This window comes from Magallana gigas, chromosome 8, assembly GCF_963853765.1.
Source record: "Magallana gigas chromosome 8, xbMagGiga1.1, whole genome shotgun sequence".
Lineage (NCBI taxonomy): Eukaryota > Metazoa > Mollusca > Bivalvia > Ostreida > Ostreidae > Magallana > Magallana gigas.
In genome coordinates, this window is record NC_088860.1 from 33,432,028 (window position 1) to 33,459,459 (window position 27,432).

The following is a 27,432-nucleotide window of genomic DNA, read 5'->3' on the forward strand; positions in this document are numbered from 1 at the left end:
ACACGTGTTTGTAATTTATCAGTTGAGATTCCATAACTTGTAGGATATAAACAATTGGTGATTTTTGAGGCCTCTCGACTCAGTTTTGTGACATGGATTTACTTAATTAACTTCAAATAAATAGTGAATTTCTTATCAATCTGCAAATGAGGTTTAAAAATCTATTTAAGGTAGAGTCCCTGAAACGTTCTACTTTCCCACTTGAACGGTGAGTGAACAGTGAACGCACACTGAGCGTTTGGTGAACGGAATTTGGTGAATGCTCGAGTGGTGAACGATGAGCGAACGCAGAGCGTAGAGTGAACGGTGAACGCTAGAAGAACTATTTGTGAACGCAAGATAAACGATTTATTCACAGTGCCTTGGGGGTTATCCTTGCATTGTATTTCGTCAGTAATCAGGAAAAAATAGCTAATAAACTAAATGTACAGTGCTGCTATCGTGAAAGTTGACACAACAATCCTATCACATTCAATATCCTACAAATAATATTTTAATAAGAAATTCATGTGAAAATTTTTGTTAAAACATCTAGGGCAGAAAAAATTAGACCCAGCCTCGTTAATTCATTTTGTAACCAGCCCCAAGACCCTAACCAGAGACATAATTATGTCTCTGTCCTAACACAATTTAAGTTGTTCTAAAATCTTTAACCTGCCTCAGCATCTAGATAATTGATATCATTCTCCGTATCTGTAGCTACCTCTGTGATTCATTTAAATCGTTAAACCAACTATGTATGCTACAGAAACAGAATAAAGAAGTAAAACAAAATCACGTAAACAGTGGTAAAATCTCCCATATGATGGACCCTTGCCCTTCAGACCAATGAATGTTAAGATGGATAGGTGGTCAATAATATGATACTTTTGGCAATAAACTAACATAAAGTAAAGTAAAAATCCAACTATTGTAGCTTTAAAATTTGATCATTTTCCGAAATCTTTTTTACAGAGCTCTTCATTAAAAGGAGATAAAAATAGGTTAAAAATGGCCACAACAATCAATACCTTATAACTGAAAGGTCTGGAAAGGTGACTGAATTGCAGAGCTAGGCCATTCAGTCACATTTTAGTAACCTTTCAGTCACTTTTCGGCTTCAACTAATTAGCAGAGCTTCATTCGGAGTTCATTTTTACTTTAAACTTTAATTCTCATGAACAATTAATTTGCATAACAAAAACAACTCAGTCATTAGTGGAATAGTAACCAGAGTTTTATCAGTTATGCATCAAAACAATAAGTTTGCAGACAAATCATTCATAAACAAATAATCAAGTGAATTCCATCTCCTTTGGAAGTATATCTTGTGACATGGAGTGAAGATCCTCTAACACTTGGACAAGGTGACTCCATTTATCCATCACTGGTGAAGCTTTTGTAGCATTCTGGTTTTCCAAACTTTGTCTGTATAATGTTTTTATTTTCTGGACATCACTCTGATTGCTAAAAAGAAAGAATTATGCAATAAAGAGAAGAATAATGCAATTAAATAATTGACAGTGCATGTAGATATTAAGGTGATATATGAGACACCTTCATATTGTGACACATTTCCTATTAAAATCGAGGTTATTTTTACAAGCTTTTTTTACTAGAATGGTTACTTAACAGCATAGTGCAATCAGTTAGAGCGTAAACTACAAATCTGTAAGTCATCAGTTCAATCCTATTGAAGCTTTTATAATTTTTTTAATTAAGTTTTTTCGTCAAATGTTGTAAAATTTGAACATTCTTAAATTATTAGTCCAAAACCATCGTAAGAAAGTTATACAAAAAATTCAAACGGATGAAAAATTTTTATAATTCAGATACATTATGTAATTCAAAGTATATAGTTTGGTTGAATTTGACCCAGTGGGTTTAGGAAAGTAGTAATAAATGTGAAAAGTTTACAGATGGATGGACAAATGGAAGGACAGACGACAGAGAACATGCTCAGAAAAGTTCACTTGAAATTTTGATTCAAGCGAGTTTATCTGATCTTGCCTTGCACTTCAACTGTAGCTGAATTTCTTTATATTTTTTCTCCAAAGATGAATAGAAAAGTAAGAAAACTCATAAACTTACCTTGCTTTATTGGCCTTGAAATATTTCATCAACTGTAGCAGTATGAATTGTAGTCTCGACTCCAAAATGTCCGTCAGACTCGCCCCTTCCGTTTTTACCTTGTCGCTGATATCTGGGTCCTCAAGCTGTTTGATCATGTGATTTAGAACACCTCTACACTCAAGCAGGCACCTGACAGCACATGCAAGGGTTTTCAACTGAGATTTGGTGTTAGTCTGACCTATACAACAGAGAAATCATTAAAATTCATAGTAGTTAGTTCATGTGTTGTAAAAAAAAAGATTGTAATGTATTGAAAGGGGCAAATTTTTATAGATTGTCAATTTTTCCCTGATAAGATCTATCATGCATAATGTATCTGAGCATGATTTACAACTTGTTCTGGATGTTAATTCATAGGTTAAGGGGTATAGCCATGGAATCTTTCAGCCCCCACAAATGTCACTGATTCCACAATACTTGAATATTAATATAAAATTGTTCTATGTACATTTATCAAAAGTATATTTATTTTAACACTAAGTATAATTTATCTGAAGATAAAAAGAAGATGTCCTTGAATTTTACACTGCCTTACATAAAAAAAAACTTTACATGCCAGACCTGTTAATTTTAATTAACAAATTCCATCAGCAACAAACTGACAGCCAACTACTCAAAACTCAAGGTCTCTAGCATGTTTTTTTTTATTTCAACTGTATGATGTAGTATGTACACTTAGCAATCCATGTTTACTAACCATTGAGAATGAACTCCCAGTAAGCTACCTGCTCCAGGAGCACTCTTAGTAGCTCTGTGTGACACTCCAACACGGAGAAGAATGATACAGCCTTTCTATAGTGGGTTTCCATCAACTGCCTCAAGTACTTTTTCCTCTGGTCAGAGTTCTGCCAAAAAACACAAGCTCATGTTAATAAATGTTAAATTGTTCCTGGGGACAAAAAAAATATATGCTTTATATAATCCCGGGTTCAAAAGATCCTCCTAATAATCTGAGTAAAATCAACTGTTCTGTTGCCTCACAGCTCTCAAACATATGAAACTTGCTTGGAGGTCACGTCCAAATGACTTTTTAATATACCAATCAAACTGTGACTGACAAAATTTGAGATTATATTAGTATTTATTTAGGGTGACCATTTGGTCCCAGGAAAAGGAAAAGTTATGCAACATGTACACAGCACTGGGATTTCCTTTCTGCAGATATTCAAAAACTTCACTGAATATTGGCTTGGAATACATTGAACAATACAGGCAACTTGTTGTTTATGCAACTTCTCTTGATAGTACTTAAGAAAAGCAAATTTCGATTGGTCCAAATGATCATGACCTCATTTTTAAATACTTACTAGATTCTCCGGTTAATCGGATAAGACCTAATTACAAGTTGATTCAACTGCAGTGTATCAAACCTAAACAGCTTAAACAGATTGGTCCTTTGCACCCGTCAACACTTACAGTACTTTGATTTTTCATTAGTTCAAACAAGTGGTGCTACCTGTTGGTTCCTGAGAGAGTTGTGATACAGCGAGGCCAGGCGGTGGTGGATGGTAGCTGCGCGGTACTGACACATCGGCTGTTTGGCAGACTTGATATCCACATTACAGTATTTTAGAGACTTCAACATGAGATCCACCACTTCTTTTTCCACCTAAAAGTATTTATTCAATATTTTTTTTTTCAAAACTACACTGGATTATATTTCTATATCTTATTTAGCTATTGATAAATCCTCTTAATCGACAAATAAACACAATCAATCTCTTTTTTCTGAAAGCTCGAATTTCATGCAGACATGCAACTATATTGTTTTTGTGCAAAGAACGAATAATTTAATATCACTGACATGTTTTTCTGCAAAAGAAGAATAATTAAGTGTCATTGACAAAGGAAAAATATAGACCTAATATTTACAATAGCAAGTTTATTGACAGCAACTTTTTCACACTTCTTCCCAAGAGGGACAATTAATATGTTGTTTTCTAAATAGTCAAGAAATAGTTATTTTGATCGAAGGGAACTTTATAGGTCAGCATTGCAGGTCTAAGTTTGTTTTTCAAGTTCTAACTTCGGCATGGTCTTACACATAAATAAAACCCTGTTGTATCCAATGGCATAAATCGTTATCAAACAAATAAGAGAATATTATTAAATCTTATTGGAAGACTTTTTTATCTCTAGTTTTACCAAAATCAATTGAATGTCAAACCTCATTAGTATCTCGAACTAGATAGGATTGGTTAAAAACTTCAAGATATCCAAGTATTCAAGTTATCAAGGGTAAAATACTTGAAGTATAAGTAACAAATCACTTTGACATATCTATTGTATTCGAAATATCAGTGTTCCAGATTCCATAGTTTAACTGTACATGAAGGTCCATGTATAACACAAATGTCATCGAAAATATCATAATATGAACAGGTGGAACAAAAATCTTAAAAATCATGTACATGTGTCATGGTGTGTTATTATGTGTAAATATGTTTAAGAGTTTACTCATGCCAAATGACAAGTAATTAGCTAGAGTCAGTCTGCTCCGCTAATTATCCCCAATTACCTGTAGTCTATATATAATTGTTCTGAGTTGTTCTTAAGCTTTTTGAGTAATTATCATGAGTAATGTAGCACACTTTTATTAATTATCTTTTAGAATATAAATACAGTTAGAAATTTATTCAATCCAGTCAGACACTTTCGGCCACTATCTCATGTTGCTTATGTCTTCACACTGACTATCTAGTTGACTGTCCACCAGTCCGTCAGTAGACTAAGCAACATTGAGCTAAATTCAAACCTGACTCATTTGGCTTTACAAGAAATAATTATTTTTATCCTGTTCTATTTTGACTTTATTTTATTTGATTATTGTTGATATTTTATAAGTTAATTAAAATCACTTGATCAATAAATTGTGAAACCTGCCTTCGAGTTATAGCTCTATGCATATTCGACTTAGAGGTCAATTTAAGCCTATTGACTAGGCTGACCCCCTGTCTCTTGGGTTGGGCCTATACAAGTTAATTCCCCTTATTCTATAGTGCCCTTTCCCCTCGGTGACAGATGTGGTGGAGAATCCGGGTATGCATAGTTGCTTTATGCTATAGCTAGAAGGCATAGTCAATAGACAGGATAGTTTTAGTGTATAAAGATACTTCCATGATGGAGATGAAATAGAGCCAGACCTATCCAAACAGGAGCTACACTACTGAAAGATAAGTACAACTTTGTTGATATTTTTCCAATTTCAATTGTGTGAGAAATAAAAAAATGTACACTGTGTAGATAATTCAAGTTCACTTCGTCTCTGACTTCTATGATAATTGCTTATAGAGAAATGTAAATGAAGTGCAAATTTCAGTCCAACTCGGCTTCCATGATACTGACTACTCTCTTATAGTTTCAGACTAGCTCTAAACTTGAAGTCAGTCATGGGACGAAGAAAGGTTTCCCAGGGATGGTTATGTCAGAAGAGGAGATGTTCTCAACTTTCCTGCATGACCCAAGGGACACCAGAATTACAGTTCACTGCAGCCATGGAAAGGAACTTTGTCGAAGCCAAACTACAGAATACACCCATTAAGTGCTTGGTGGACAGTGGAGCTTCCATTAGCTGTATAAGTCAACACCAATTACAGCGATTACAATATAATGGAGACATACAAGAATCCTCCATAACTAGTGCTGTTGGTGTCTGTGGAGAAGTCCATCCTGTTCTTGGAGAAATTATGCTGGAAGTAACTTTTGGACACATTACAGTGAAGCAAAAATTCAGAGTGTTTGAAACCCTACATTCGAAAGTGATATTTGGACTTGATTTCCTGCAAGAAAACAAAATTAGGACTGATTTTGAAAATATGACATTAACAATTCCACTTCCAGGGAAAAATCTCAACTACATTAGTGAATCTGGAAGTGCTGATCATGTAACTGTCTCCACCATTCGTGACCAAAGAACATTTACTACAATGGCCGAGACCGTCAATCACATCATTCTCGAACCTCATTCAGAAACAATTCTGCCTGTCAAGATTCCAAACTACTCACCTGGAGCAACTGTGATTTTAGAACCTAGTCACACTCTTCAATCAAAATTCTCTGTAGCTGGAGGAAGAACAGTCACCTACCTAGATGATAACCAAATCGGCATCTACAGAGTCTTAAATCCAACCAACCTTCCTGTCTATTTAAAATGTAACCTTCAAATCGCTGCCGCACAACCTGTAAATTTTGAGGATGTTCATTGTCTTCAACAGCAGGAACCAGCCTTTCTGTGTAATCTCTCAGAAAACAATAAACAGTTTGATGAAGACTATGAGAGCATCTTGTCTGACATAGGAATTGAGTTAGACTCTTGTGATTTGGACAGTGTTCAGCGACAACAACTTTGTAAGTTTCTAGCACAAAACAGAAACATTTTTGCAAAGGACCTGTCAGAACTCGGGAAAACAGACATGCACTATCACACCATCCATACAAAAGGTGATAAAGTGGTCAGTTCTGCGCCTTATCGCCAGTCTCCACAGATGCGAGCCGAGTTAGAACGACAACTTGATGAAATGGAAGCACATGGCATCATTGAAGAATCCACTTCACCATTTCATAGTCCTGTAGTGCTAGTTAAGAAGCGAAACAACGAATATCGTTTCTGTGTTGACTTTCGTGCATTGAACAGAATCACAGAGCCTATGTCCTTCACGATTCCTCACATGTCGGATATTCTTGACACTTTAGCTGATGCCAAGCCAGAAATTTACTCAACACTTGACCTACGTTCTGGATTCTGGCAAGTGCCTTTGGACCCTGCTACAAAACACAAGAGTGCTTTCATTACCCACAAAGGAGTGTATGAATTTAATAGACTGGCCTTTGGAATGATGAACTCACCAATGACCTTCCAATGCCTGATGACAAAGGTGCTCCGGAATCTGAATTTCAAAGTTGCTCTTGTGTACATTGATGATGTGCTAATATTCTCAAAGAACTTTCAGGAACACTTACAACATCTTCATCTAGTGTTTTCAAGCTTACGTAGTGCAAATCTTAAATTACATCCATCCAAGTGCATCTTCGCAAAGAAAGAAGTCAAATATTTAGGACATATTATTTCAAAACATGGAGTAAGGGTAAATCCAGAAAATACAGAAAAAGTGAAAACGTTCCCAGTTCCGCAAAACACCAAACAAGTGAAGAGTTTCCTTGGCATGGCAAATTATTACAGAAAATTCGTCAAAGACTTTGCCCAAATCGCTTCTCCATTAACATCCCTACTAAAGAAGAATGTGAAGTTTCAATGGACTTTAAGTTGTCAGAGAGCATATGACACCTTGAAAAATGCACTCGTTACTGCTCCAATCCTTGCTTTTCCAGACTTCGACAAGCCATTTATTCTCTCAACAGATGCCTCTGAATACTCCATGGGATATGTGCTCAGTCAAATTCAGAATGGACGCGAACATGCAATCGCTTATGGAGGTAGATCCCTTCATGGTGCTGAATTAAAATGGCATATAACAGACAAAGAAGCTTTGGCTCTTGTTGAGGGAATCCAGCACTTCAAACATTATTTGGCAAACCAGGAATTCACTGTGTTTACTGACAATGTGTCTGTGAAATATCTACAGAAGATCAGAGATTGTCAAGGTCGTCTTGGAAGATGGAGCCTTCTTCTTCAAGGTTACAACTTCAAGATTATTCACCGTGATGGAAGCAAAAATCCAGCTGACTGCTTATCCAGACAACAGCATGACAATTCTACACCTACAGATTCACCTGACCTTGGCGAACATCTTTACTATGTCAATCACAAGGAACATACAGAAACTGTTCTAGTCTATCCAGGGGAAGTAGAAGAACATGTAATTGCCAGTTTACAAGATAGGCCGTCTCCAGAACTTATTTTACAGAACATGGCAAACTTGCAACAACAGTGCCTTGACTTTCAAGGAATCTATGAGTACAAACTAAACCAAGAACTTCCCAATGATCCAGCGATTGCCAGAACTATCGTGGCTGAATCCTATAACTTCGAACTTGAAGACAGAATCTTAAAACATTTCTACTCAAAACGATGCAAGAAAGTCCCAAAACAAGAACGTTTAGTGAAACAAGTTGCAGTTCCAAGAATTCTCCGTGATGACGTACTGCGATCATACCACGACTGTATTCTTGGTGGTGGTCATCAAGGATTTGAAAGAACATATGCTGCACTACGCAATAAATACTTCTGGCCCTCAATGTATGATGATATAAAACGCTATGTTCAGACCTGTGAAACTTGTCAACAAAGCAAACGCAATTACGGTGCTAAGCGTCCACCTCTGAAGCCCCAAATAAGTGATGATATATTTGGAAGGTGGCATATGGACATTTTAAGTGGACTTCCAACTACTCCCAACAAACACAAACATATTCTTTTGGTAGTGGACAGTTATTCCAAATGGTGCGAAGCATTTCCATTGCGAACTCAAGAAGCCAGTGAAGTTGCAAGAGTCTTATACAAGGAGATAATAACTAGGTACGGAGCACCAAGAACACTTATATCAGATCGCGGAAGGAATTTTGTCTCCAATCTTGTAAAGGCACTCTCAGAGATGTTCCAAATAACAAGGCATTTAACGAGCTCCTATCATCCGCAAACCAATGGATCTGTTGAAAGGATGAACTCCGTCATTCTCCAAGCTATACGCTGCTATGCTAAAGGACAGCAAGATGACTGGGATGATCTTCTACTCCCAGGGATCCTTATGGCATACCGAGCAACTCCTGCAACTCAGTCAACTGATTTCTCACCATACTTCATGCTCTATGGAAGAGAGATGTGCCTCCCTATTGATTCCTCCTTAGTCCCAAAAGAACACTTGGCTCAGGACCAAAAGATATTCCTTGGACGAATTTTACAAAATTTAGAAAGAACACGAAAGATTGCTTCCGAGAATATTAAACTAGCCCAAGAAAGAAATAAACAACGATATGATCAGACAGCTAAGGAACCAGACTTCTTCCCAACTCAACGTGTTTGGTTATATTGCACCAAAGTTCCAGTGGGTAACGCTCCAAAACTACACCGCCAGTGGGTTGGTCCATATTACATCACCATGGTCAACAGACAAAATCACACATACAAAATCAGGAATTGTGCAAACAACAAAGAGGTAAAGTCACTGGTAAGTGCCCATCGTTTAAAACCATACCATGATCCTCTCACCAGGCCGACTAACCCTCCTCCAGAACATGCTAATGACGACGCTCAACTGGATCCTGATGAACTTGACCAGAACATAGGCAGACCTACTGTTCAGCCAGCAAGACAGAATGCACCAGCAGTACCCAGTCAAGCAAACAACCCACCAAGAGTGCAAAATAGACCACCAAGACAGAACAGACGACAGAATAAGCGGCCACAGCAACATAATCAGCAGCCACACCAACATAATCAGCCTCCTCAACAACAGAATCAGCAGCCACAGCAAAGGAATCAGCTGCAACAAAATCAACCCCTACAGCACAATCAGCCTTTACAGCAACACAGTAGGCAGCCACAGAGACCCAACCAACAGCAAAGCAATTGGAGACCAGAGAAACAAAGTCAGAAGACACAACCAGATCAACAAATTCAACGCAACAACCACTTAAATCAACCTAGAAATCCACCTATTGCTGATACCAGACCTTCATGCAGAGACTGCAAACGAGGCTCCTGCACACCATTCAAGGAGGACATGATTGACCGGCTCTTAGCATCTAACAGAGGAAATGGAACACTCTACTACAAAGTTAAGTTCTCGACTGGAAATACAGAATGGCATTTTCCATGCAAACTTCCTTCTCATTTAGTACGCCAATTTCATGCAGACAGAACCATGAGCGGAAAGAAGAGAAAGAGACCTCTGCATCAGACCAAACACAAGTTCTTCAACAAACAAGACCCACAGCCCCAGGAAGAAAAGTCATCCCAAAGCAATAATTCCCAGACAAGTTCTGTTAACGTTTTAAGTGGAACAACATTCAACTGTAAAGAAGAATTACGGGCCATACGCATGATGAACGGACGAGCCTACTTTCTGGTTCAGACTGGTTCCTCGGATCCCAAATGGAAACCACTTACATCAGCCAGTTCCCATGCATGTAAATTTATTTCGTCCGTGTCCAAACAACTTGATGAAGAAATACTACAAAATGACATCCAACATCTTCGTAATCAACGCCTTAAGATACCCGAACAGAACTGCGAGCTTTGGCAAATGGTCACAGGACACAAAATTCACGAAGTACAATTCAGCCGACACAGTGAACCCCAGTATTTAATGAGTTTTGCAAATCCTTATGTGTCACCAAAGTGGGTTCCATTCAATGATGTACCATTTGGCCTTGTTACATTTCTCCTGGAGGATTTGAAGAGTGAATATTGTGAAGAACTAGACATCCCTCAGTAGTTCTCAAACTTCATGTCAATGTGGAACTTCCAATATTATGTCATGTTTTGATATCTGTGTGATGTAATTTTAATCCTTCCTGACCATTTGTAAAGAAATTCATCAGCTTTAATTTTATTTTACTTTTTTTGAATCAAACTTTTGTTTAGTACAAAGTAGATCCAAGGAATGGTATGAGTGCACGCATACTATTTCTTATATCTACATTCTTTGCACTTCAGTGACAATTATTTATTTATCTCTCTCATGCCATGAATTTCTTTCAAAAGGTACCATTAACCAATATTTTGTTTGCCTTTTGTAGTACTATTTTTTTTTTATTGCATACTAGATTTTTTTTTTTCAGCTAGACTATACTACTGTATATACTATCACTTGTAAATATGTTTGAGGACAAACATTTTCGAGCAGGGGGGAATATGTCATGGTGTGTTATTATGTGTAAATATGTTTAAGAGTTTACTCATGCCAAATGACAAGTAATTAGCTAGAGTCAGTCTGCTCCGCTAATTATCCCCAATTACCTGTAGTCTATATATAATTGTTCTGAGTTGTTCTTAAGCTTTTTGAGTAATTATCATGAGTAATGTAGCACACTTTTATTAATTATCTTTTAGAATATAAATACAGTTAGAAATTTATTCAATCCAGTCAGACACTTTCGGCCACTATCTCATGTTGCTTATGTCTTCACACTGACTATCTAGTTGACTGTCCACCAGTCCGTCAGTAGACTAAGCAACATTGAGCTAAATTCAAACCTGACTCATTTGGCTTTACAAGAAATAATTATTTTTATCCTGTTCTATTTTGACTTTATTTTATTTGATTATTGTTGATATTTTATAAGTTAATTAAAATCACTTGATCAATAAATTGTGAAACCTGCCTTCGAGTTATAGCTCTATGCATATTCGACTTAGAGGTCAATTTAAGCCTATTGACTAGGCTGACCCCCTGTCTCTTGGGTTGGGCCTATACAAGTTAATTCCCCTTATTCTATAGTGCCCTTTCCCCTCGGTGACAGATGCATATCAACAATCTCTCACCAGAGGGCGTATTACGCTGCGCTACAACACCTCTGTTAACGTCTAAATACCAAGAATCTTGGCAAAACCCATTCTCAATCATGATATTATAAATTATAGTTTTATATGTATTCAGTCTACATTTCGATGTTAAAGCCTCGCTAAAAATATTGAAATAAAAAGAGTTTTATTGGTAAAGCACGGTAACAAACAAAGAATTATTTCTCTGAGTAATACTCCATTACCAATGTTTTCGTGGCACTACTTTTTAGACGTTAACAGAGGTATAAGTGGAGCGAAGCAGGAACGATAACTCTGGGTAGAGATTGGCATATCAATTGATACTCCATAAATTTTCCATCATTAGACTAGACTAAAGTAATTACACTTGACTGCCTATTTCAAACGTATTATTGCTAGATCATTGCTGTTCATCAACCCTTATAATAGAGTGCATGACCTTAATATTGAACAGGTGCAAGACTCTGATAGAAAGTAATTTTTCCATGTTTTTCACAGCTTTCATGTTTCATGTGCCATGAATTTCACAATTTAAATTCCTCTTACCATAGAGATGCTTCACACCAAAAATACTGACAATTGGCTTTGTTGTTTACAAGGAGTTCAAAAACAATGTTAAATGACTGACGAAAACAGACAGCAATAAGTTTACTCAGGTGACCTAAGCAAAAGCATAATTTAGATGAACAAAGATAATTATCACAAAAGGCAGAGGAAGACAAGCTCAAATTTTAAACAATAAAGAATTAAATATCAGTCATTAACTAGATCCATGCATGCAAAGTAAACATCAAAATACAAAAACAAGTACATGTAATTAGGTACAAAGTCAAATTAAACTCTTAATTGGCTGTTTAAAATAGCTTCATCATAGTCTGGGTCTGTGTGCAACAAAATTTACATCAAAAGTGAAGCACGAAGTGAAGTGACAAAATGGAAAACATAATAAACCTCTGAAAGAAGGCAATTTAAGCTAAACGCATGAAGCCTACAATATACATGATCATTGGCGGTTGCACAAAAGGAAAAATTAAGGAGGATTGGTGGTGTAAAAATTACTCATAAGCTTTTGTTTACTGAAGGAAAAATTCAAATATTTTATATCAATATGATGATTTAATATTTACATACAGAACTCTTTGTTTAATGGAGGTAAATAGAGTCTAAAAATGGCCACAACCATCCATGAGTCCTTTTAATGGGATTGAACATAGCTGCTTATTGGGAATGACCATTAGTTAAGGTGTACTTAATCAATATCAGGTATAGTACAGTTGTATTTATAAGAACTATACACTTATGGAAGAAAAAACTTTAAGATGAGAGAAAGGCTGTCAATGTAACAGCAAACTTGGTTTTCTTAAGAAATAACAGCACTTTGAAAAGTTCACTGGGATATGAACTTGGTTTGTCACTTGATCAAATCCTGTGAAGCCCAAAGGGCTTCTCATAAGATTTGATCATGTACATGTACCAACCAAGTTTATATCCCTGTGAACTTTTTAACATTGCTGTTTATTACTTATATTTACGTTTGAGAATGGCAAATTGTTCAGAATCAATTATGTAATGGTGTTTTTACGTTTACAATATTGCAACCGTCAAGTGATAAGCGTGTGCGGTTATCATTGTAACGTCACAGAAAAGTTCACAAAGAATAAAATGTTTTCGCTATTCTATAGGTTCATATAAGGAGGCATGTTCGCAAATGTAAATTTATTTGTGTGAACAGTATCTATAATCCATTTGTCAACCCTGAATTGATAAACACTACCGATCAAGCGAAATGATAATGCCAAAAAATGATAAGTTAAACAGCTGGTACTATTTTCAAATATTATCAAAATTCAAATCCAAAGTTTTTCGTATAATAAGGCTAGCCTTTTGGCACCTGCCCTTCAAACCCCCCCCCCCCAACACGATCGTCAGCCATTTGCACCAGTTTAATAATCGGATTTTTCCTAAAAAAAAAACCTTGATTCAAAATTCAGTAGGATAAATTAAATTCCTGTAGATGCACTTGATGCACAAATTAAAATATGAGGTTGATCTTCGAACTTTGCATCCAGCGTATTTTCAATAGTTTCCCCATAGATGAACTTACCTGCGCGCATTGGAATACATGCACAACACAATGTTTTCCTTCAGCTGTTAATAACACTAACTATGACAAATAAACAATTTGACATTTATTTTTTACATAAAAACAATTTGACATTTATTTTTTACATAAAAAATATTTACATTTATTTTTTACATAAAAACTATTTGCACATAACATATCTGACGCACATTAAACATGTGATCGCTGTTGTTTAATTGTGATAATTATACAAGGACAAAAGGAGAAATAAGGGTTCACCTTGTCTTGGGAATACTGCTGAAGTGGAGCGTAGTCTTGTAGAAGGGTGGCCATGTTGAAGAGACATGTTGACATTTCCCAGCACACGGACTCCCAGATTTCTGTGAACTGATGGCTGTTGAGCTGTATTAATGCCTTGTTGTAGCATTCTATAGCCTTAAATAACATACGCATTATTTCATTAAAGCATTTAGCAACATTTTAATAAACGGCATGCCAAATAGGCTAGGGCAAATGTAAGTCATGATGCAAAGATGTTGATTATAGCTAGTATATGTGTAACAGAGACACCTATTGCCTCTGCTGGGGTTTGAACCCGGGTCCTCTGGCATGCCAGTCCAGCACTCTACCAATCGAGCTACAGGGTTGACCCACCAGCCGGAGCTAGTTGAAATGCCATATACCTGACTCTACCACATATGTACGTTTACTTAAGTTTGCAGTTTTACTTTCTTTCTTTTTATTTTAATAAGTTTTGATGGGGAGCAAAATCATTGTGTTAAGGAGGCTGCATGGTCAACAAATTACCCATCACCAGAAATTTTAAATACAGCAAGATATTTTTTACAATACATTATGATTAAGTAAAGAAAAATTCGAAATATTTTAGATTTAAAATGTTAGATATTTTTTACAATACATTACGATTAAGCAAAAAAAAATTTGAAATATTTTAGATTTAAAACGTTAGATTTCTATCCATTTATATTTTTATACAATGTCATGCAGATTGAGCACTTTATCACAAAGACATAAGTATATGTATGTCTAAAAATGGGCATTCAATAAAGTAGACATGTACAGGAAACAAATACGTTGGAATAATTTAGTGTTAATTTAAGAAGTTACACAACCTACTTAATATTAATAATATAATGAACTAAAGTATGATACTACTAAAAGTTATTAAGGTCAAATCAAAGGTGTACGGGGATAAAAGCCGCAGGCCTCAGGGTGTATGGAATACAACCCGGGGTAAATTCCCATACATCCTTGATTAATGGACCTGAATAACGAATTTATTTCATAGGTTTTACAAATTTTAAAATGAAATTGTTTTACCAGTGAAATAAGTTTGATACAAAAAACCAAATATTAATGATAATTGAATTGTGCTGAAAATCCTTTATTCATACCAATAGCTAGAGTATTGAGAAATAGGGATTTTGACAAATCTTCATTTAGCGTTACATTATTTTGACCAAAGATGTAAACAAGAAGTGCATTGTGACGTCACATTTTAATTACACCCGGCTTCAGCAGGTTTTTCACGTCCGGCTTGTTAACCAATCAGATCTCACATTATAAGCAACATCAGAAAAAATCTATCTTCTTTCAGTGTTTTCATTTATTAATAAATGCCCCTCGCCAAGAGACATCAGATTTGCAAAGAGTTACCCGGTAAGGTCATACCGGGAAGTCAAAAGGTCAACAGGAACTATGGTGTTTTACCTATATAAATTTTCTAAGAAATAAATTATTTTTGTGTTTAAAAAGAAATTTAAACATTATTCTATCAAACAATAATGATCAACTTAAAAATGATAATGATCTTGTAAAAATTACAATAAATCAAATTTATTGCAAAAGGAAATGTTAAATTGAAAGAGATAATAAGATTTATTTTGAATAGAATACAGAATATTTCCAATGAAGAAGGGAGGTAACCAATTTCTGGTCTTGTTGACTGGTTTTTTAATGAAGGAAAACAAACTAAATTAATAAAAGTTTACTGAGGAAATAAATCATAATTTTTGTAACCAAAAAATATTCCAATTAATAAAATGATTGATTTCTCAATTCAATTTCACAATTTAAGGAGGATTTGATATTTGGTCATTTTTTGACCACCCAGCCTACGTAATAATTCTCCAAACCTCTTTATAATAGTGGCGCTCCGCGTCAGTGAACTGGGGTTGATCCTGTAACATCGTGTTCTGGGTGCATATCTGGGCGTGTAGCCGCATCAGCCTCCCCTTGTTCATGTAGAGCAGGGCGGTGTTAGCCTTGTCAGCCACGCCTTCAAACAAGGCCACGCCCTCCTTCAGGGAAGACAGAGACTTCTCACAGAGGAGCCTGGTCTCCTTGGACGGGTAGGGAGGTTCTATACAGAGAGAAGATGAACGAGATTGGAATATATCAATATTGTTATATAAATGTAAACACATGTATTTTTATTCTGTGTGTGTTTTACTGGTATTATAATAAAATCTATCAAATACACGTAATAGACTTGTAAAATTGCTCCTCTAAAATTATAGTCCATGGTCAGTCTAATGAAAAAATAAACCTGACAGTTTAAATTGCTCCTCTACAATACAATTATGGCTTATCATAGAGAAGCAATTTTTTCATCATGAAAAAAAAAACCTGATAAAAGGTTATCTTAATCTTTGGCAATAAAAAAATGTGTCAGTTTTGTTTTTTTTTATTATCACACACATCCTACCATCATTCTGGAGACACGCCTGGGCTTTGTTCATGTACCAGACACCCAGCTCATTCTTGATGTTGGCCAAGCGTTTTTTCAGAGAGCTTCTCATTTCCAATTTGTTGTCCTCCGTTGTAGATTCCACTGCTCTGAGGCCCTCTTCATAGCACCGACAGCATTGGTTCAAACAGAATTCAATGTCTCCTATTTTTGTCTCAAATATCCATTCATATTCTGAAATGAAATACATTTACATGTCCATAAACCAGTTTATTGGTTAAAAGAAAGATAAATCTTATATGAAATTCAGGACCATTGAGATTATATATCACAATCACTGCATCCATGAAAAATCCACAGATTTAAATTGTGGATATTGAGATAAGAATAATAATCTGTAATTTTCATTGATTGAAGAATACAATTGTGGTTTTATAAACTCACAAAGTAACATAGAACAGTAAATGCACAGGCAAGAAATACAGTCTGTATTCTAGTACCACTACTAAAATAATTTAACAATTGAGTTTAATCTCATCCCCCCCCCCTACATTGACATGCCCTTAGCATGGACTAGCCCTTAAACAGATATCACTTACCAAAGCTGTCTAACACATCCTTACACAGATATCACTTACCAAAGCTGTCTATCTCCCTGTATAAACACACCATTAAACAGATATCACCTATCAAAGCTGTCTATCTCCCTGCATAAACATGTCCTTCGACAGATATCACTTACCAAAGCTGTCTATCTCCCTGCATAAACACATCCTTAGTCAGATATCACTTACCAAAGCTGTCTATCTCCCTAGACACACTCTGTGACAGATTGAGCTGGTCCTCGGTCAGGTTAGACAACTCCTCAGCGATGCTGTCCCTGTTTAGGTTACGGTGGATACACAGGAAGAGTACATCCCCGGCCAGACTCAGCAGCACACACAGCAGCTGGCTGTTCTCTGTGGCTTTCTCCGGCAGCAGGATCTTCATAGCAGCTGTGAACAGAAAACAAGCTTTATTTAATTATTATATGAGTATAATCACAGTATTTTTAAAAGCTTTTTTGTATTAAACTGTCAAAAAACTGCAAAGATACAGTAAGCCAACTTTCATTTGTGAGAATCTTTTTTTTGCAACTTTTTTTATAAAATGGTTGGCTAAGACAAAAGTTTGTGATATCATGTCTAAGATACATCATTCCTTACAAGGAAAACCACTAACTCTACGTGTCTCAAATGCAACAATACTGACCATAGCACTGTAAGGATATCCTCAGTAGACAGAGACTCTTCCCCGGCTGGTTTTCTAGAGCAGAACTCCTGGCCAGTGTGTAGAGAGCAATGGCTGCTTTCTTCAGAAGGAGAACTTTCAGGGTGCGGTGCCAAGTGACCGAAGTCTCCGCCTCCACCACCGATTGGTCCTTGTCATGGAGGGGCGGTTCCTTATCATTGTGGGGAGGGGCTGATTTCTTAAGGGGTTCGTAGTGTAGGGGAATGGCCGTGTTTTTGTTACAGGTGGCCTGCTCCTCAACAATGTTCTTCTTTTTCAGGATTTGTAAGGTGAAGTCTTTATCAAGACACATTAAGCCCTGCAAAAATAAGCAAGTACTCCAAGCAAAGGTCCCATATTTCATACATAAGAAACAGAGTATTGCTGGATTTATGCAGCTTAGTAGTTACTGTGGTTTAAATCAATATTCGATCAATGAATGTATATCTGTGAAGTATGTTTCAGCCTAAAAGTCTATTTTCCTATTTCACTTGAATACATAATTTTGCTATTTAACCATTTACCATAAGACTATAAAATTGAGAATGCCAAATTTTTATTATAGTTTCATTTAGTTTACATCTGATTGAAAAATAAAAGCGAAATTTCAAAATCTGCGAGATCTGCAGGATTTTTGTGGATATTAATTCCTCTTGTTTCATTTGGTATCCATAGTACCCATGAAGTACGTCTTTGTTTTTCCATGTGAGGTGTGTTTAAGTGTATATCTGTGAGATATGTTTAAGTGTATACGTATATCTGTGAAGTAGTCTTAGTATTTACCTGTGAGGTATGTTTGAGTGTACATCTGAGTGGTATGTTTGAGTGTATACATATATCTGTGAAGTATGTTTTAGTATTTACCTGTGAGGTGTGTTTGAGTGTATACTTATACCTATGAAGTATGTTTTAGTAATTACCTGTGAGGTGTGTTTGACAGCATCAAGACACTTCTGTGTGACGTCAGTAACTGCAGGTTTACATTTACTCGGGAACTGCTGTTTTCTGTAACCATTCTGTTTACACAACGTCTTTACTGTTACTGATGTAAACTGATCCTCCTCCAGGTCTGAGTTCTCTGACTGTAAAGTTATTTACAAATTAAAGAGTCAAATTCCAAAAGATTGCCAAATGTCACTTTCATAAACTGTTTATATCTTAGATCAAACTGAAGGTTAAAATAGCACTTATAGTAATGTTTTTCTGTCATTTACTTCAAGCAAAGGAATAACAGGATACTGATAACCTTGACCTGTGTACACTGTCTACAGTGTAGAGAAAGGTGCTAGCTTGTTCCAGTGCTCAATGCAAAACAGATTTTTGTGTAAACATCTGCCAGGTAAAACTATAAGAAATTTAACTGATTACCTGTTATTTACCAAGAGAATGGAAGCGATTTAACTAATAACCTGGTATTTACTAAAGGCATGGGGATGACAGGAAACTGATAAACTGTTGCATGATGGCATTAATTTAAGGATGAATTTGACTTGCATCTGACATGTAATGTATAAAATATTGTTTGTTATCTGCAGTGTAGTGCAGATGACCTTGACCTGTCCATTTCAGTGTAAATAACCTGTGTAGAGTGAGGATTGGCGTCATCATCATCAGAATCCTTGTCGGGGCTGTCTGTCCAGTCGTCTTTAATCATACCGTCTGGTACCATGACATCAGACAGAAGAAAGTGGGCTGAGGTACAGATCTAACAGGAAAAAAGACACAAATTCTCCAGATGTTATTGCCAAGTCAATTAAATCAATCATGACTTTATATGCCATAGCATTTTCAAATTTCAAAAACAGAACTTCAAAAGATTAATATAGTCTATACTATTTACACATACCGTCGTCTAGACAAATATTCTCATAACTAGCATTTTAAAATTTGCCAACTCTCTGAATGCCATAGCATTTTCAAATTTCATAACTGAACTTCAAAAGATTAATACTGTCGACTGGACACATATGATCTTAACTAGCATTTTAAAAATTTTTAATGACGAATTTTCTGAGGACAAATGTCTACTGGCTAACACATTGTTTTTTTTTAATGTTGATGAAAACTGAAACAATACTAATTTTTTTTTCTGCAATTGAATCTTAGTGTTTGAAATGAAACCTCATAATTCCCCATGAAATAGCACCCATCAGAACTAGAGGTACTGTGAGCAAGCTCACAATCGATACCCCCCGCTAAGATAAAAATCATAATGCGTGTATTTTTCCAATTATAGAAAATATTGGATGAATCTATGTCACCATCTATTTTCTTTAAATAACAACTGCTCTACTTTTTTAAAAACTGTTGGTCATAAGCAATATTTGTGTGAAGTAAGAACATTCAATGCTTCTCCATAAGAAAGATAATGACCAGACACGAATTTTGCACTTTTTCTGCCAGTGACCTTGACCTTGCCCAAATGACCTTGGGTCAAGGTCATGACACACCCTTTAGTCCTAAGCAATATTTGTGTTAAGTTAGAACAGTCAATGCTTCTCCATAAGAAAGATAATGACCGGACACGAATTTTGCACTATTTTCCCAACGACCTTGACCATGCCCAAATGACCTTGGATAAAGGTCATGACACACCCTTAGGTCATAAGCAATCTTTGTGTGAAGTAAGAACTTCAAATGTTTCTCCATACGAAAGATATGGACCGGACACGAATTTTTGTATATTTTCTGCCAGTGACCTTGACCTTGCCCGAATGACCTTGGGTCAAAGTCATGACACACTCTTAGGCCATAAGCAATCTTTATGTGAATTAAGAACTTCCAATGTTTCTCAATACGACACACCCTTAGGTCATAAGCAATCTTTATGTGAAGTTAGAACTTCCAATGTTTCTCCATAAGAAAGATATGGACCGGACACGATTGCACAGACAGACGGACGGACAGACGGACGGACAGACGGACAAGGTGATTCCTATATACCCCCCCAAACTTCGTTTGCGGGGGGTATAAAAATACAGATATATATTGTACATTTTGTCAAAACACAAGACCCATGCATCACAAAATCACTTCTCTATAAATGTGCAATAAAGGTTTACTGTACTTAATTCATGTTTCTCGCAAACGAGAATTTTAGAAATATGGCAGCATTTAGTGAAAAATTTAAAATCATGAAATAATTTTTATTTCCTGTGAATTTTGGTGTCCCACCTGGATTTTGTGAATGGGGTAAAAAAAAAAAACCAGTACATTTTGTGTACCACTGGTACCGGTACATATCACATGTATGCTGTAATATGTCTCGCAATGGTTATACAAACCTGTGAGTGTTTCTCTTCATCCAATAGAAGCAGACAATTCTCCAGCAGGATGCGGATCTTCCGCCGACTCTTGTTTCCGTTGTTCCACATGTTACGAGCAACGCGGTACAGGAGACGCCCCAGTGGCACAGTGAAGGGATTTCCCTGGTCCTCTTGAGCATCCTCTAACGAGGTCAGATCGTACAATTTCACGATGTCATCATCCACACCTGCAATGATGATATATGTTGATGATAATCTTAATACATGTACAAGTGAAAAGCTGTCAATGTGACAGCAAACCAGGTTTTCTTTTATGTGAACTGTATCCATAATCCATGTCAACCCTGAATTGATAAACACTTCATGTAGTGAAATGGAGTACCCTATATGCAATATTCTGCCAAAAAATGACTAAGTTCAAAAGCTGGTATTTTTTTCATAAATTATCAGAAATCAAAATCCTAGCAATATGCACACCTCTGATATATGTACAATTGATCTGCAAAAGAACAACTCCCTATATTGAAAACTGTAGGAGGAGTTATCCGTACAATGAGGGTACCCTTTTGGCAGCCGCCCGCCCGCCATTTTCATCATTTTAATAACCAGATTTTTCCTCTGGAAAACCCAGTTAAAAATTCAGATCAGTTGATATGCTCACATATAATTGCTATATAAAGTGAGCAGATCAAAGGATCTTATTATTTTAATCTGATTTTGCCAATACAGTTTTGCTTGTTGTTTTATCATTAAGATGAATTCTATTTTCCAGTATAATTCTAGAAATTTGCAATTCTGAAGTAAAGGGAATCAGTACCAACAGCACATCAACAATTTTTTTTAAAACCTTCCCAAACAAATATTTATACCCTCTAACCCCTCAACAAAAATAATTTCTAGTGGAAATATTTTAAATTCTGATTCTCCCCTCAACAGAACATGTAAACATTTGGATAAAACTGAAATAGGGTACCCTACATGCTAAAAAATCCCAAAATTTTATCTGTGAAACAAAAATCAATTCACGGATGATTTAAGGAAGAGACCTATTTTGTACAGCTAGTATGCGTGGCCCTCTTTAGTTGCTTAAAAGAATCTTGTTATAGAAAAATCAATTTCTTCATGGTATGGTAAATATATGTTTACGGTTATCTGGATAAACTTAAAAGTTGCATTAATTTGTAATAATTAACTGATTTAAAAAGCAGACCTTTGTACAGCCAGTATGTGTGGCCCTCTTTGGTGGCGTTGGATTTAAGGAAGGACAGGATGTTGCAGGCAATGTCTGTCACCATGTTCGGGTCAAACTGAGAGTTTCTCAAGTTAGGGATATCCTCCGTCTTAAACAGCTCGTATTTCTGCAAAGACAAGGAAAACACAATATCAGCTAACCTATTGATGGCCATGGATGCATGAAGTTCTCTTTAGAAAAAATTTGTATGAATCTTGCTTGAATGATTACTTGGTCTTAATCTGCTCATATATGTATTTTTAATTAACTGATTAATAAAGTTCTCTGAAGATATATAAATATGTAACATTGCTTGATTACGATTACCATAGAGCTTGATAAAGATTATTTTTCTCATCCAAGTATCCTGTCTAAAGAGTGATTGGTTTTACATCATACAGGTATCTTATGATCCTGATTTTACTTAGAATTTAGCTGAACAAGAAAGGTAAATGTAAGTTCATCTTAAATTGACAAACTCAATGCATGGATTTACGATAAATAAACGGAGGCAAATTTTTGTAGAATGATCGATAGTTGTTTACAGTTTTGCAGATAACTAAATCAAGACCTTCATTGGTTGAGGATGTAAATTCATGGATGATGGCTACCTACAAATTCTACAAAAATTAAGCCACCCTGAGTACTGATGATTGCACATGTACCTGAACAATTCCATCCACGTGGAAACACATGGCCACTTCCGGAACGTTGCACATCAAGTTATCCAACCAGTAATCCAGCCCAGTCAGGACGTTGATAGGAGTATTCATGTCCCTGCAGATAAAACAAACCGTCAAATAAATGTATAAAGCACAACATTATCAATATCATTAAACTGCATGTCTATCATTACTTGCCATAATACCTGTAGATATATACAATCTATATGTATAAAAGGAAGACAGTAGGGGTCATAATGAATTTTTTACTTCAAAGCATCAACTGATCAAATACTTTAACTGAAAGGACAAACTATATGCAGAGTTATTTTCATCAAAGTGGTAAGTTTTTCGCTTAATCTTAAAAGCATCAAAAGAGAAATAACTCAGATTACTTGATCTCTTTTATACTTGCAGGGAGCTCTAATACTTTCATTTAAATCCTTCTAAAATTCCTTGAAAATGAGACTCTCACTTTAGATAGACAATCGTTCTGCAAGTATACTGTAGATTCCTTATTATATGCAAATACTTAATTCCACGATTCCAACATTTTTGTAACAAATTTTGAGACTATAAAATTGTGAGCACCACACTTTTGTTGTGATCTAATACAGTTTACAACTTTCAGAAAAATAAAAACAAGATTTTGAAATCCACAAAGGGTATTTCTAGCATTTTTGTACAAAAACTGATTTCTCACTTTTTATCAGTAGTTTATAGTACTGTAAACATTTGTCTGTACGTAACGGCTAATTTGTTGAAAATTCATTTTCTGCTAATCAATACTTGTATAAGCTAAATTTAGTTTACAGTATTCTGACCAGTTACAATATCATACAGCTAAATATAGTGTGTTTACAGTATTCTGACAAGATATCATACAGCTAAATATAGTGTGATTACAGTATTCTGACCTGAGTCTCAGACTAACACATGGGTAGTTGGCGCCTCTGTTGAAGATGGGTAGGTCTGTTCCTATCAGCATCTGAATGTTCTCGAAGGTCCAGATCAGTTCTCTGTGCTGTCCACAGATGTCCTATAGAGTTTGAGGAAATAACCATAAAATCGATAAAATCTCTAATCATAAAAGTCATTTGAAAAAAGACTGAAAATACAGAAATAAACAACATCTATGACAAAAGACAGACAAGCATTTTTTTAATGCAATTTTTTTGTACCCAGAGGTTCCAATAATTGTTGTAAAATTCTCTAAACTAATTTTAAGTACAAAATTTACATGTATTTTTGAAAAAAAAATTGAACGCTAAGTATTAATGCAATCAGTATTATGATTTAGATCAAGCATGTTTATACATATACAATGTAGCTGTATGTTTACCTCTGAGAAATCTTGTTCACTAACATCCCTGTTTAAACAGGTCACAGGCAGAGATTCTCCAGAACTCTGAGCTTCTTGCATGCTAAAACAAAAAACAACCACCTCTTAATTACAATGCTTATGTGTCTGAAATTCCATACAACTAACTTCTGCCAATTGACAATTTCACATCAGACTCTTCATTGTTTTTGTGTGATGGTGAGGAAGATACGAAGTTTTCCCCATCTTAAAATCTTATTTCTCTTTAGCATCGCCTGAGGGAAATATGGGGGGATACTTGTAAATCTTCACATTTATCTCTCAAACCTTTAAGCAACTAATATATTATGTTGATTTTCATTTTCTCTTCACTAGAATAATCAAATTACAGTAAAACTCTTTTAATACGAACACGGATATAGCGAATTCTCGGATTTAGCGAAGTTTTTTTGAGTCCCTGGTCAATTCTTAAAAAAACCTTTGCAAAATTTTACGTTATAACGAATTCGGATATCACAAATTTACGGATATAGCGAACTGATTTTGAGTCCCTTAGAGGTGAATAATAACAAAATTGAACACTTTTATAATGACATATCTTACAGTTTGAAAAGTTTTAAATGCCATTTAACATAATAGTTTAAATGAATTTATTTTCATATAAAATTTTCAATGCACAATCCGATTGTTGAAAGTATCAATGTTATGTATTTTTATTCTAAGCCTCAAATAGCAAAAATTATAGTCTGGTGAAAGAAAACATGTATATAGCGAATTCACTATTAATAATTGTTATTTTTACGAATTAGTTATACTGCTATAACGAATTAAGGATATAACAAAGTAAATTATTTGGTCCCTAGGACTTCGCTATAACAGAGTTTCACTGTACCATGTTTTGGCAGCAAAAAATAATTCTCAATAATACAGCTCATATTGCTTTAAATGATAAACTCTCTTCTTTAAACTTCTCCATTGATAACAACAGCGAGCTTTATACCTTCTGTAGAGAAATTTCGAAAGCATGTTTTTATTCTGAAGATGATCTCTGCTTTTCTTTTTCTTTGGAACACATTTCACCTGAAAAAGAGAATTATTTAAATGCAATGTTTTTATTAAGAGCTAGTGTATAAAAAAAGATGGAGCAATATTTATGACAGTAGATTCCTAAATATATGCAAGAAATTAATATCTGCATAAAATCACAAGAAAAATCTCAATATTACTTATCAAACAGTTGTTAACTTAATGAGATGGTAATAAAAGTTAGTCATTTCAAAGTTTATATGTTTGGTAATGGATACAAAACAGAAGAATTCCTGAAGAAAGTACTCACGTAAAATTAGCAATATGCGGTCAATTCACAAAATTATCAAAATGTATACATACCTGCATATCTTTTTTCACAGACTCCAGGTAGAATTCTCTCAACCACTTCCAGTCATCCTACAGTGGCACAAATACATAAGGATTTCTATTGTATTGCCCCCCCCCCAAATCCCCACCCTGAATATTAATTAAACTGGTGACTATAAAATAAAATGGAATTTCTGCATTTGCTGAGTGGTTTGATACCACAACATCTTTCTTCTTTGTTCACCCCTAACATGCAAGTAAAGTATTGTTATGCAATAATCAAGGATACAAACATGCATTATATAGTGAAGGTTAAATGAAATATGTAGTAAATTAACATCCTCAATCTTCATGATACACTTACATTTTGCTTTCTCAGTAGATTTTTGTGGATGTCAAAGTCGTCAATCAAGAGGGAGTTGTCAACCTTATGAACCATCATACTGATCTGAGACTTTGAAGAAAATGGCATCTTCAACAACTTCTTGATGTTCTAGATGTGAAGAAAAGGATTAAAGACATTATATCAATAAACACATGATAAACATGTCTCAAGATTCACTTTACCATATATTTTCCCACTTCCTATCTTGGACACTATCACACGTATTGCCCCAAAACCAAATCAGAGATTACAGACTTAAGTTAAATTTAAATATTATAGGATCTAGCTGATATTATTGCAATCTTGCAAGCAAGCTCTTATGGCCAAAAAGAACTAAAGCTATACACTTGTCAAGAAAACATTTTGACTGCATTCTTGGATGGGGGCTGGGTGACAATGATTTGAGTTATCTGTGGTTCCTGCCGCCCTTCCCTCAATGGGCACACCATGAACAAAATAAATACAAAGTGTATGTGAATTCAAGTCATTCAAAGAAGAGATAAAATTAATGTAGGGTACCTTAGCTTGTGAGATAACATCAACCTCTCCTGTGAGTTCCAGTGCATTGTTTGCCATGGAAAAACTGAAAAAAGAGATTTCTAGACTGTTTTATGAAATGAAATTTTAATCCGTCACAAAAATGTACATGTATACATGCAAAGCTTTAATTTCAAGAAAAGGTATATAGAGATAAAGATATGTTATACACTCTATTTTATATCATGGCTAAACCGCCACTGATACAAAAGGTAAAAATATACTGTTCATTAATAATCGTAATATTAGTTCATTAAAAAATATATATATATAGGTTTGTAAGAGAGGGAACCCTATGAAGATGGAGCACAAGTGCAAAAGAAATATAGCTTTCCCTTGTACCTGGAGACAGACTTTGGCCAAAAGAACTGTCTACCCTGTTGTCGTTGCTGAGGGGGTCGTCTCCTTAACCAGTTGGGTGGGGGTTTGTTCAAGTCAGTGTGGGGCTGAAGCAAAGTCATCAGGGGAGAGAAATCAAGGGTTGGCCCCTTCACAATAGACATCTCCCGTTTGAGCTGGCGCTGTGGGTTTCCCGCCAGACTGCTTCTGTGTCTGACAAGAGACTGTTCCTTAACAGTCGGGGAGGATTCTGAGTTTTCATTGCTTATTGGCGACTGGGACTGAGACACATAGTGGGATGAGCAGGCGTTATTACTGTCAGAACTTGTGATTGCAACATCTTTTGAGCTTAAAACTGATGCACATTGATACATTGCCTCCGTTGGATCCATAGCAATCTCTACGCCTAAAATTTTAAATATATATACTTTGTGTTTCCAGACGGTTTTCCAGAATATTCATTCCTTAAATCGAAAGTAAAACTTACTAACTTGTTAACTTGAACAAGTTTGAGTCTTAAGACTACAAAATTAGAATATATCTATCAAAACTTGTGGAAAAAGATGAATAGATTAAAACATATATACATAAAACTATTTCTTTAAACAAAAAGCAATAAAATGACGGATTTATCACTGAATTAACATGTTTCCCAAAAGTCGAATATTTATAACACAACTTACTTAGTAGGGGTAATCTCAAAACGGCAAAAATTATAT

At 35.5% G+C, this 27,432-nt stretch overlaps 1 protein-coding gene across 2 annotated transcripts; it reads right to left on the reverse strand.

The window, feature by feature from the left end:
• Nucleotides 1-1,194: 1,194 nt before the first annotated feature.
• LOC105334317 (erythroid differentiation-related factor 1) lies at nt 1,195-27,183 on the reverse strand. Of its 2 annotated transcripts, none has more exons than XM_034474361.2 (21): nt 26,717-27,183; nt 26,357-26,420; nt 25,817-25,945; nt 25,486-25,542; nt 25,097-25,176; nt 24,118-24,199; nt 23,693-23,814; nt 22,779-22,890; nt 22,093-22,240; nt 20,901-21,109; nt 19,196-19,321; nt 18,537-18,698; nt 17,599-17,935; nt 17,142-17,342; nt 16,366-16,581; nt 15,794-16,020; nt 13,917-14,072; nt 3,569-3,721; nt 2,810-2,957; nt 2,071-2,290; nt 1,195-1,437 (listed from the first exon to the last, which is right to left on the reverse strand). In XM_034474361.2, the coding sequence occupies exons 1-21, from the start codon at nt 27,103-27,105 to the stop codon at nt 1,275-1,277; spliced, it is 3,501 nt and encodes a 1,166-aa protein (XP_034330252.2). In that variant the 5' UTR covers nt 27,106-27,183; the 3' UTR covers nt 1,195-1,274. The 2 variants fall into 2 exon arrangements, with proteins under 2 accessions (XP_034330252.2, XP_034330251.2); XM_034474360.2 differs by having other exon boundaries at nt 1,195-1,446.
• Between the last annotated feature and the right edge of the window lie 249 nt (nt 27,184-27,432).

Excerpts from the sequence above, each read along its gene's own strand:
- LOC105334317 (XM_034474360.2), bottom strand. The coding sequence starts at position 27,105 with ATGGATCCAACGGAGGCAATGTATCAATGTGCATCAGTTTTAAGCTCA. Across the intron at positions 16,582-17,141 it reads TAGGGAGATAGACAGCTTTG|AATATGAATGGATATTTGAG; the intron begins GTAAGTGATATC and ends ATTTCATTTCAG. Across the intron at positions 1,447-2,070 it reads TTCAAGGCCAATAAAGCAAG|CAATCAGAGTGATGTCCAGA; the intron begins GTAAGTTTATGA and ends CTTTCTTTTTAG.